The sequence below is a fragment of the Pangasianodon hypophthalmus genome, chromosome 10 (assembly GCF_027358585.1).
Source record: "Pangasianodon hypophthalmus isolate fPanHyp1 chromosome 10, fPanHyp1.pri, whole genome shotgun sequence".
In the NCBI taxonomy this organism is placed as follows: Eukaryota; Metazoa; Chordata; class Actinopteri; order Siluriformes; family Pangasiidae; genus Pangasianodon; species Pangasianodon hypophthalmus.
The window spans coordinates 9,291,110-9,303,482 of NC_069719.1; the positions used below are offsets into that span (position 1 = coordinate 9,291,110).

The 12,373-nt window shown below is 38.3% G+C and overlaps 1 protein-coding gene across 3 annotated transcripts in view; it reads right to left on the minus strand.

Moving 5' to 3' along the window:
• paplna (papilin a, proteoglycan-like sulfated glycoprotein) overlaps positions 1 to 12,373 on the minus strand; it is a 29,437-nt gene that overhangs the window by 812 nt on the left and 16,252 nt on the right. For all 3 annotated transcript variants that reach the window (XM_053237507.1, XM_053237508.1, XM_053237506.1), the window contains 12 exons: positions 11,702 to 11,791; positions 10,943 to 11,066; positions 10,063 to 10,147; positions 9,865 to 9,970; positions 8,605 to 8,923; positions 4,901 to 5,059; positions 3,506 to 3,633; positions 3,251 to 3,308; positions 3,014 to 3,160; positions 1,092 to 1,219; positions 899 to 1,007; positions 578 to 741 (listed from right to left, as the gene is read on the minus strand). In XM_053237507.1, coding sequence (XP_053093482.1) covers positions 578 to 741; positions 899 to 1,007; positions 1,092 to 1,219; positions 3,014 to 3,160; positions 3,251 to 3,308; positions 3,506 to 3,633; positions 4,901 to 5,059; positions 8,605 to 8,923; positions 9,865 to 9,970; positions 10,063 to 10,147; positions 10,943 to 11,066; positions 11,702 to 11,791 — 1,617 coding nt within the window. The remainder of the gene's footprint in view (positions 1 to 577; positions 742 to 898; positions 1,008 to 1,091; positions 1,220 to 3,013; positions 3,161 to 3,250; positions 3,309 to 3,505; positions 3,634 to 4,900; positions 5,060 to 8,604; positions 8,924 to 9,864; positions 9,971 to 10,062; positions 10,148 to 10,942; positions 11,067 to 11,701; positions 11,792 to 12,373) is intronic.

A 12,373-nucleotide genomic window follows, 5' to 3' on the forward strand; every position in this document is an offset into this window, starting at 1 on the left:
AAGACTTTGTGTGATAGCTCTAACTAGGATGAAGTTGTTATACCGCTTGATGGAAAAAAATGTTGTGATGTTATTTCCATCAAGAGGTGCATAAATTTTTGGTCAAGATCTTGTACTGACAATGATAAGCACTCAGAGTTAAGCACTCTGTAAAGTCTCCTCCAGAACATCCCTTTCACTGATTCATGTGTGAAAATGATTCTGTATGCTCTCTGAACCATTCTTTCACAATTTTAACCCTGATGAATCTTGGCAGTGTCATCCTGGAATATGGCCATGATACGTCTTTCTATGGTTCAATGGTTATTAAAGAACTAAAAAGCTACACACTTCATCGTTTAAGATTAAAAGAACTGTTGCCAAACATAATATGCTAGAAACATTATAATCACTCTAATAATGATCCATTCATAGACTCTTATGTATTTGCTTATTAAAATCTAAACAGTGACTTTTTTTTTGGCCGGGCAGTGTATATATACATATATATATATATATATATATATATATATATATATATATATATATATATATATATATATATATATATATTGTCGTCAAACAGGGAAAGCTATACCTTTGGTTACTCGAATTTCAGCAGTGGCACTGACAGCGAATGTGCCAGCGTAGGCATTGCAGGTATACGAGCCCTCATCCACAGGCTGCACATTATAGAGAGTCAGAGTGCCATCTGCTGACACCTGCACCCGATGCCCATCAGGTCTCACTGGCACACCGTTCCTGCACAGGAAGTGAGGAAAAACAAAAATATATAGTAATAAAACAAGTAAAAAAAACTACCAGTTTTACTACTATTTAAACTACAAGTGCTAATCAACACACTCCTAAAGCAAATAGAAAACATTTCATTACAAATGAGACTTATGTTTCTACAAACCTGGACCAAGCTATGTTGACATTTTCTCCAGATGCTACACACGGGAGCCGAACCACGCTTCCCTGAGACACCTGCATGTTACTGGGAGCTGTGGTGATCCTCAGGTCCCCTGAAGGCAGAGAGCAGAAACACAGCTGTGCCATTCACACTGTACAGAGTGTACAGGTACTAAAGAATCATTTAAATTACAAACCTGAGACTCTGAGCTGGATTTGCAGTTGCTCCAGCTGTTGACTGCTGGAGGCTGTGCAGGTATAGATGCCTGAATCGTCAGATGTGAGGTTGTTAATCACCAGGGTGCCATCAGAGTGCTGAGAGTGCCTGTAATACAGTTGAACATTAAACAGGAAAGTGGAAGCATAACCACAAAAAAAAAAAAAAACATACTTGTGTACATACACCCACGATAAAAAGTGCTTTAAAGGTAACCAAGGGCCATATTCACGAAAAGGTCCTAATTTTACAAAAAGCTTTCTTATATATGAATTAAAATGGCTTTTTTAAATGTCCACAGTTGAGGAGCAATTTTATTATAACTGCAGTACTTCAGGAAAAGGCCTAAGTTTCTTAAACCTAAAACTTTCTGATCATGAATGATGATCTTACTGCTAATACCATTTTAGTGTAGTAACATTTTCAGGTTCTTTACAAATGATCACTACATTATATTAATTTATACCACAGCACTATTGAATTCTCTGTTCTGATTGGTCAGAAGGTCTTGAGTAATTTGCTATAACAGCAGCTCTGACAGGAGTTCTGGCTACAAGACAAATATTATATTATATAATTAATGCACTCATTCTAATAGGTTATCGTTTCCATAGTAACAGCTCATTCACTGGGACTTGTATGGTGGACACTCCACATAATCTAAGACTAGTATTACATGGATTAAAAAACTTACTGTTATTTAACAATAAAAGACTTGTAATATTTGATACAGTGAATTATTCTGTCAGGAAACATTTACTTAACATTAATAGAACGAGACTCCAGTGTCAGTACTTTACAACAATCAGAGCCAAAGCTGTAACTTTACGTTTTCCACCATGGGAAAGTGTAAGGACAGAGGATGTTATGCACTGTGAGTTCTCAATAACAAGCTTTGTGATTTCTCTGTAACAAGCTATAAACTGATTTTTTTTTTTAAAAATCACTTGTAGAGTCATGTTTCTGAAAGGTATAGATGCAACTATAGACCAGATTATAATCAAATGGTGTAAGGAGACAGCTGGCTCGGCCTCATGCCAACACTAGAGGGAGGAAGAGTGCCACCAGAAACATTGCTAGACCGACTTCTACCACCAGAGGAAGGCAGAGAACACCTTCTTACTTATAATCACTGGCAATTAGCTCCATCTGTGCCTAGGTCTGTTTAAGGAGAGTTCTCCAATCACCCAGTACTCAGTCTTTGGTCAGTCATGCTATGTGCTGGTGGCCCAATTCTCAGCTGGTAACTCTGGTTAGACTCTGGTTAGAATCTCATGGGCACATCTTCTCTGTATTTTTCTTCTCGGTAATTTCTCTGGCTTCTCTAGCCAACTCTTGAGCTCCCTGAAGCTCTCAGTATAAGTATATGAGTATATACATAAAGAAACATGTTATAGGCTCAGCCCAGGCTTTTAGTGGGCCTGAACTTTCAGTTAATTCTTGGGCATTTTAGCTTGCTCTGCAGTTGGGTCCATCCCTGTCTCTGTGGGTGGCTTACTGGGTTGAGTTCTCACTTCTGATTACTGGAGATCTGGGTTCACACTCTGCATGAGATAACCTCACCATTACAAAGGAGTTGATCTAAAAGTACCGTGGCCCTGATTATTGATCCTGGGTATGTTTCATGGACAAGGATCTCAGTAAAGATGAACAAAACCAGTGACCTCATCAGCAAGTGATTTCCAGTACAAAATAACAGAACAATCACTTATGGTTGTAATACACATTTTAAATTTTAGACTGCTTTCAGAGGCAGTGTGGGTAGGAATTTTTGTCAGACTGGTTATAGCTGTAAGGGGGGAGGGTGTAAAAACTTACCAATGCTAGCAAAATGCCCCTACAGTAAAAGAGAACCAGTGGTTTTTATTTTAATTTGTTCCCCATCTGTACATACACACATACCTGAGTGTGTTGAGAACAGCTCCATTTTTTGTCCACTGTATGATGACTGAATTAGCAGCTGAAGAAGGGAGGATGGTGCAGTGTAGCCTGGCACTCTGACCTACACGTGCGTTTACCAGCTCAGATTCTGATCGGTCAATGCTGAACCTAAGATAAATCAGAACATAGCAAGTGCACAATAAGTGAGTGTTTTGGTGTATACAGCTGTTGGTGTGTGTTTTTTTTAATACTGAGTACCTGGGAGGGACAATTATCGAGTCTGCAGAATCTGGTCTACCTGCCCCATCTTTGGGCTCTACAACCACAAAATGCATGTGTATGAATTATTCAGTGCAAAACACTCTACCATGTATGCTAATGCATCCTAATAAAGTGTGTATTTGAAGGAGATGTGACTATATATTGGGAAGGAAGAGTGTTAGGTGTGCTCTTTCTCCCAAAGTCAGTCCAGCATAACTACATTATTATAAAAGAGCAGCAGGTGGGATTTACCTGAGACAGACAGGTAGATGTAGCGGTGATCTCTCTCACGGTCTCGTGTGGCCACACAAAGCAGCCAGCCAGAGTCCTTAATCCTTACAGGGCCCATGAAAAGTGAGCCGTTTGGCTGCTGTATATGCCTACATGTTTAAAAAAAATAGTCGCTATGGGAATGCCACTAGGAATAAAAGATTAAAACCTTAAGACTTCTCCCATGAATAGGTTGTCAGGTTTTGCCAAATTTAAACCTTAAACTTGTTTTGATGTAATGTTTTATCAGTTGTGATACATCTGCAAAACAAGCTAGGACCTGTTCTTGTCACAAATGACCTCTTTAGGAATGCATCGTGGGTCCTAACATGGTGCGCTCTGCTTACATGTCATTTGTTCTAATTTTTCCATGTGCTTTTGTTATTGTTTTATTTTCTCTTTGCGTGTTCGTTAACTCCACTGTGTATATATTTCCAGTTTATGCTCTTACTCATCCTGTGTTCTTGTTTCTTGGTTCTCATGTCTGTCTTCTCACATTTCATGCTTTTTGCCAGTCCAGTTACCTCATGTGTTTTTGTCTTGTAGTCCAGCTTTTTACTACAACTACGTTTTCTTTTATTAAATCCTTTGCGTAGTTGTATGCTGGTTTCCTTGTATTTCAAGTATGTCATCACTGTTATGACTTATGTTATAGCAGCTATAAACTGTTCCCTCACCTGCCTCTTTTTTACTCTCTCATGAAGTTAATGAGACAAAACATATGGTTTGTCATGTTACAGAAACCACAAAGTCCTCTGTCCTGAAGACATTCTCATCTAAGGAATAGCTTTTCCTCAGACTGCTACAAAGCACTGACACTGGAGAAATATACATCTCCTCACAAAAAACTTCAGCATATCAAGAATAACACATTTTTAATCCATTTGTGGCACATCTGCCAAACAAGTCCCTGTATTAGTAACTTTAGAAATAACACGTTAGAACAAATACATTAATATAAACCTGTGATTTGTCTTGCAGCTGTAACTACCGTCAGAGCTGCTGTTAATGAATTAACATCCTCTGACAAATCAGAATTGAGAATCGGTGGAGCAAATGCTTTCATCAAACTGCTTATAAACACTCAGCGATTGCTTTTTAAATCATCAATATAAATCAGTTTGCTTCATAAAACATCAAATGATCTACAGAACAGTGACAACAGTAAGCTGTTCATATATTCCCAATGCTTATGTTATTAGCCTTCAGTACAATAATAAGTACAATAAATGAATACATATTTAATATAAGCCCATGTATGTACAGTAAATTATTCTAATGACTTACCAGATCAGGTCTAATAGGGAATGAAACATGAACAGTTATGAACAGGAACAATATGGCAGGATTTATTGGAAGAACTGATGCTGTACTAACCTGGAGGGGTCAAGAAGAACACCGTCTTTTCTCCACTCGACTGTCACAGTAGAAGATGGAGGCGGGTTCACTTTGCACGGCAACACCACCCACTGGCCCACTATACCCTCCACCGTAGATGGATCCGACTTGTCTATACTCACACCCACAGCAGGCCAACTGAAGCAGGGGAGGCCAAAAGAGAAGGAAAGTAGAGGAAAAAAGAGGCAAGACAGAGAGATTTGACAGGAAAGACATGCAGGAAGAAAAAAGAGACAGAAAAAGGGAGAGAGATTTACTTTATGCTGTACTATTGGCCACAAAATGGCATGTGAAAAAGCCACCAAAGTAAGCATAAAGATCAGCCTTGTCCTGGCTACAGCCACAGAAACTCGGACTTCTGCTTCAGTCTAAAGAGCAAACTTCCTTTAGACTACGCAGGACAGGGGTTACATATACCTCAGCCAGGGCTGTCATGCATTTTATTCTGTTCAGTTCACTCCACTCAGCTCAGAATCACAAGCTAAACACAGAAAGTACGAGTCCAGGCAGTACAGGTTTGCCTTATGGGACAGAAGGCTGACCATCACCAAAGTTTGTCTTGTTAATTGTTCCAAGTTGCGTGATTTATGAGGCCATGCTGTCCACATGATTACAACACAGCGGCTTAATTAGCAATTTACTATTACAACTGTGGCTTGTTTTATGCTCTAAACCAACACAAATTCTGGGACAAGAATCTCTCTACTCCCAGGGTAATTTCACACTTACATGGCATCAAAACTATTTTACATAAAATGGCATAAAATTATTTACTATGGGCCACATTCAGAGTTGAGTTGCATGCTTATAGTGAGGAGTTAATACCAAAAATGTGCACATCAGTATTCACACATTTGATGTAACTACAAACTTAATTGCTATAAGTGAAGTTTACCTAAACCAGAGGTTTGTCTCAATTACAAGCAGTTCTGATCTCTGACTTTTTTCCTGCATGATATTGGCTTGATTGAGAAGCGGTATTAAGTTCAACACCACCTGGCTGACAGACTGATGTAATCAGTGTCCCCCTGAAATTTATATTTTGAGCTGTAAATACACTAAAACGCTATAGACTACCACTCAAGGCCAATACTAGAATAAACATGACTTTAATTAATTAATAGTATCAACAATTCAAAATAGCAAATTTAAAAGCATGATAACACAGTATGTTTTGGCTACATTCATTTGTGCGCACAAATAACTGTTGGCACACAATAAAAAATAAATAAATAAATAATAATAATAATAATAATAGTATGTGCTGCATGAAGTGCTATTTTATAAGCTGCGCAATAATGAAGGTTGAAGCCATGTTGTTAAACCAAATTTGCAGTGATTAAAGTAATAATTATAACTAGAACTATTCATGCAAAATATTATTGGTGACATTAGATACCTATTGTACATTTCAGTGCTTGCCATCTTCTCTTTCATATATCATTTTATTAGTACATATTCATTTTTTTGTTCTCTCTGTTTAAAGAAAGTGATTTATAAGCTATTTAAAAAAATACTGTCTCAGATGCTTTTATTAAAGAAATATCTGGCAACCTTGGAAGAGTGAACTTTTAGACTATGAATACAGCCCATAAATACATATATAACAGTACGTGGAAAAATGTAAGGAATACATAAGTAACAGAAAATCTACAGGTAAAAGGCAAAAAACCGATGCTGGGAGAAACATTATGAGTATCTATGAGCCAAACAGAAGTCAGCAGTAGGGGTGGGGAAATAATTTCAGGTTGTCATGAATACTACTCTTTGAAATATAATTGCTACTGTGGTTCATGTTTTATTCCACAACCCTACTCTCACTTTTGAAGTCTGTGAGTGTATTCATATTCATATTTACCTAGAACACACATGTGGGAGAGACACACAGACAGAAGTGGCAATGGTGGGGCATCACAGCAGGTTCTTTTATTAGTTGCACTGAATGACATCAGTAAAGACAGGTTATTGAAGACACCACACTTACATGGTGTTGTGAAAGACAGAAGAAGATGGTGAGGGAGAATTAAACAGGACTAAACTACCAGGCTAACACTAACACTGAACACAAACTTAAGTGCAAGTGTGGAGGAATAGGCAAAATTCTACAGCAGGAGAAATGTCCCAGTCCCAGAAAGCTCAGCAATGTCCAACAGGGCCGTAGTGATTGTAGTCAACGTCTTCTGTGCAAAGTGAGTGCAGAGCCAGAGGGGGAGATGTTGAGATGTTGTGTAGGGTATGTTGATATATGACCCTGGTTAAGGTGTGTACAGTTTTAAGCAGGCCTATAAGCCATCCACATACATTATGTACTATATGAATAAGCATAAAAACCTTGTACCAGAGCTGCAATGAAATGACTATATGTATGAATGTGTGTATTCCTTTTAGCCTAAGCTATTATTGCAATATAAATGCAAAAATAAGGCACAAGATCAGTATTGGCACATGTGGGTGTGACCACTGATGCAGAAAATAGGTGATATTCAATCAGATTCAATTTATCTCTAAAAACTTTAAACTCTATAAGATTTCACTCTGATATTTTAGTGGTAGTAATGACCAAACTTATTTCATGCAATTTTTGTGTTTGCATACATGTGAACCCCTAGAAGAGGGTCATCATTGTTTACACTTACTATTAATTCTTGAAATGGCCCCAACTTAGATGTTCATTCTTAGGTATAACAGTTGAAACATTTTTAGTTAAAAGGAAAAAAAATATATTAAAGTGGGGTGATTAGAAATGTACATCCACAAAGCCAAGTTGCAAAAAGCGACAGGACTTCACATAAAGTCCTAAAAGAAGATGTTTTAGCTTTCTGTCAGTGGTAAGGAGTGCCAAGTGGCAGTAATGCAAGCACATTGTTGAACCAAAATGGGCTGGGAAATACTAGCAACAAACCGGCAGTGGCTACGTTTACATGTACATCAAATTCTTCAAGGTCTGCAGCCATATTCCGAATATGATGTTTATATGCATACAGGCATCGGAATATTCCTGTATACATGATTGTTGTAAGTATGCCTGAGTTGCCATTCCTAAATACAGCTAAGCTAAGCATCCGTTAGCACCCACAATTCCTTGCGGACTGAGCATGTGCATATATATCCTTTCAGTGGATTTTCTGAATAAGGTGTTTACATGCAACAAATTTCCAATTAAAACAGATATTCCAGGGATGGGAATCAGAATTTGGGGAATCAGAATATTGTCTTAATCTGAATCGGGCAATTGGATTGCAGCGTTAAGATGACTCAACACTAATTAGAATATTGCCAAATTCCAATTAATATCGGAATATTGATGTATATGTAAACGTAGCCAGTGAGTGTAACTGAGTTACACCCAACTAAGTTAGTAATATGCTTGTGTTACACTACTAATTCAGTAAATGCATTTAATGAATATCAGCACCATGATGAGTGTGACTATGTGTAGCGCTACATGAGGGAGTACATCCTGGGTCTGTGTGTGTAAATCATTGTGTGTATTGTTATCTGAATGTGTGTGCATATGAAAAGGGGCCAGATTCTAAATGTGTTATGTGTTATGTGAGTGAACAGTAGCTCTATGTGTGTGTGAGTGTGTAGCCTTGTCTGAGAGCAGAGAGCAGCGTCAGGCTCCTCAGGTTGGTACAGAGGGCACTGTGCAGAGGCAGAGGGCTCCTGCACGGCACTCTTACCTGTTATCAGGGCTGCTAGCCTGCACGTCTCTGGGCGCCGGCCTGCGCCCCACTGATTGAACCCGATGGTGGGAATGCTGAGATGTGTTGGCACCCGGCCAGATTTGGCTCCAGAAGGTGCTGTGTGACGTGGAGACGGGCCTCTGGCTCTGGCAAGTCTGCTGGCACTCCTCCATAGTGTGGAAGTTGTTCCTGTTGCCATGGCAGCCGCCGTACCAGAAGTGTACACAGCGGGATGAGGCAGGGTCATAGTAATATCGAGCAGTCCACTCATCACACAATCCAGCCGTGTGGGGCAGATCACATGGAGCACGCTGAGCTGGTGAAACGACAACACATAAAATACTGAAAAATATCCTCTCTTATTAATGCATCTTTTCTATAATATTTGCTTAGCATTCATGCTTTAAATTAAAAAATGTGCTTCCATTGGCTAAATAATTGATGAATATTTTGGCTATTACTGAGCACATTAGGGGTGTACTGCAATGCCATCTGCCAATGTATTTTGTGATCCAAATATTCATATCTGTATATCTGTATTTGAAGTTAAACTTGAAGTGGGCATAGCCTAAATGTGAAAGTCTTTTATTTATTTATTTATTTATTTATTTATTTTCGTACATGAACATGCCAAGGAAGCACTGGAAAACACTAGTCTGAATCAGATGCCCTGTGAAACTGTGGAAAAAATAAAACATAGTGTACTTATTCGTATCTGTCTTTGTATCTGTATAGAATGCATCATCCCTTCATTCCAATTAATGTATTCATATTTGGATACATCCCTAATGTACACTATATGGCCAAAAGTTTGTGGACACCTGACAGCAACACCCATATGTGCTTTTTGACGTCCCATTCCAGATTTAGACCCTCTTTGCAGTTATAATGGCGTACAAAGACGGTTGTGGTCTTTGGGAAGAACCACATATGGGTCTGATGATCAGGTGTCCACTTTTGACCATATAACGTACATTATATATACTCTAAATTTCCAATTTATTAAGTACTAAGTAAACTTGGAAAAGAATAAAGTGGGGAAACACAAGGATACATGCAGTACTTTTGTAAGAATGCAGGAGTTTGTAATATGTCTCCATTTACAAAAATTTTCAAAATTCAGAAAAGAAAAGAAAACACACACACATCATAAAGCACAACACTTCAGTTCTGGTCAACAGACCTCATTACAATTCTAAACCTCATCTGTTTGTAACAAATTTGTTGGACATAGCACTACATATGTTTGTAACTTACCCTTTCCAGGTGGAACATGGCAGCCCTCTCCATTAGTACCACGAGCTGCAGTCACTCCATCAAAACAGCAGCCATATGTGGTTTTGCTGCAGACCTCATGCTCCGACTGAGAGAGGGGAGAGAAAAAGACAGATGCATGAAGAAAAGCTAGAGACAATGTTTATACAGTATAATCCAGCAAGGATAGCGGATACTCACAACTGGGACAGAAAGGACATATTCTGGACAGCCCTCCTTATTGGGTCCATGTGCCTGAGTCACACCGTCCTGACAACAGCCATACCTGAGAAATGTGAAGTGAGAGAAGTACACCCGGCAGGAAGCAGTCACGAACAGACATGCATATGGAATACATTAACAAGAAAAAAAATTCTGTAATAAAAGTGGAGCAATACAAACACATGAAATATATGTGCTTGGTTCAGTTTCTTTAGTGAAGATGTAAAATGCATCTATGCACACACATCTACCATTTGGTGAATCCCCAAGCATGTGAAAGGGTTTTCAGTGTGTATTAATTATAATCATTTATTAATTTAAGATGTTTGTTTATTAAAGATGTATGTATTATTTAAAATGTAATTTAAATTGATAAAATTATTAATTCAATTGTAAAATAAAAACCATATTTTTAAAAAATATTTGTATATATATTTTACTAGTATAGTGTATATATATATATATATATATATATACACTATACTAGTAAAAATTAAGTTCCATTTTTCAGATGATAGAAGGGCAACTAATGTATTTAAATTAAAATGGCTGTGCTCTATCTGCTCTATCTGCAACGCTGATGGACTGGTTTGTGGAACAGACTGTTCATTTCAAATATTTTATATCTTTATGTGTCATACCTAAGGCTTCTTAAATATTTCAGTAACTTGATTGATTTCAGTTTGTCAAGAGTCTCAGTTGTTATTTTTAGATTTCTATTAAAATGTGTATACTGTGATATACAATTATTGTCCAAAATAAGAAAAACATTGTGTTGCTGGCTGGATATTTTGTCCAACTCTATTTTAAATTACGTTTCACAACTGAATAAAATAAAGAAAATGTACACTTTGTGTACCTGGTGTGGGTACAGGATGATGTTTGGTAACAACCCTGACCATGAGGTCCACTGGCTGGAGTCACGCCATCATGACAACATCCAAACGCAGTCTGATGGCAGTAGGGAACATCCTGCTGGTGAACTGAGAGAGACAGGGTGAAGGAAATGGAGAGAAAAAGACACTTACTAAGAAAGAAACAGTAAGTTTTGGATTACTTTGAAGTATGATAATATTGAGATCATACTGAAAACAAAAGCGAAAGGAGACATTAATGCATTGTGAAAAACAGAGATCAGCAGGATGAGTGTAAAGAGAAACTGAAACTAATACAGATGGTCATAAAGAGAGTGGCCCAAGCACAAAATAGGCAGAACGAAAGACTGAGATGAGACAGATGTGCATGCAGACACATGCAGGCACATAATCATTTAATTATAGTAAACTAAAACCTTTTCATTTCGAGAGCACTAGTACACAAAACAGCAATCCCAGAACCTACTGAAACATCACAACTGCGAGGTCATCATAGGACTTGCACAGGCCACACTGAGAGCGGAAATGCCACAGTCGAGTGCCTCCAAACTATTTTAATCACACAGACAGACCCCCCCTAAAAACATGCCAATCAGTTCCAGTTAATTAGTGCAGGGACAGAGGAGTGGTGATGTGCACTGCTGGGAAAAACAGGAGAAGGGAGAGATGTGAGGCCAAAGTTGGGGAAGCAGAACTGAGATGTAAGGAGCAAATCACAGCTGGATGAAAGATAAAGGGGGAACCTGTGGTGGTGGTGCTGTCCTCAGGATTGTAGGGGTAGAAACCGAAAATGGTGTTGTCGTAGCCTCTTGTGTCTTGCATGCTGGGCACCACTGTTTAATATGAGCAACAAAACAACAAAAATGCTGTGAGTCAAAATGCACATAAACCATTTTTTTGCTAAGCCCCTCCAACACTGGTTACTATTGTGGACATGCTTTTTGATTGCATATCGTTACATGTTAAAACACTGACTTATTAAAGATGATTTGTGTCCACCAGAGGTGTAAAAAAAACTGTTTCAAATCGGTCCAACATAAGGCCATGTCAAATCAAAATGAAAAACAGTTAGGTACTGATACTAAAATCGAAGCCCACTCCCCGGTTAGTGTGTGTGTGTGTGTGTGTGTGTGTGTGTGTGTAAGAGAGACAGACCCCACAAGAATGTGAGAAAGAGAGCTCAAATTTCTTTCAGAGCTCAAAGGAAATAGACAACCCCCAAAATTGTTTCCCAGGTGTTCTTATTGCCTATGGACAGGGTGTTGGGATTAAAGAAGAACAACAAATACATTTTATCAGTTTATTGCTACATTTAATGTTGTGGAATGTCCGTGAAACAAGTTAGTTCCTGTTATACTTATGTTCTAGCACCTATAAACAGTCATTCCCTCACCAGCCTTTTCTTCCTCTCTGTC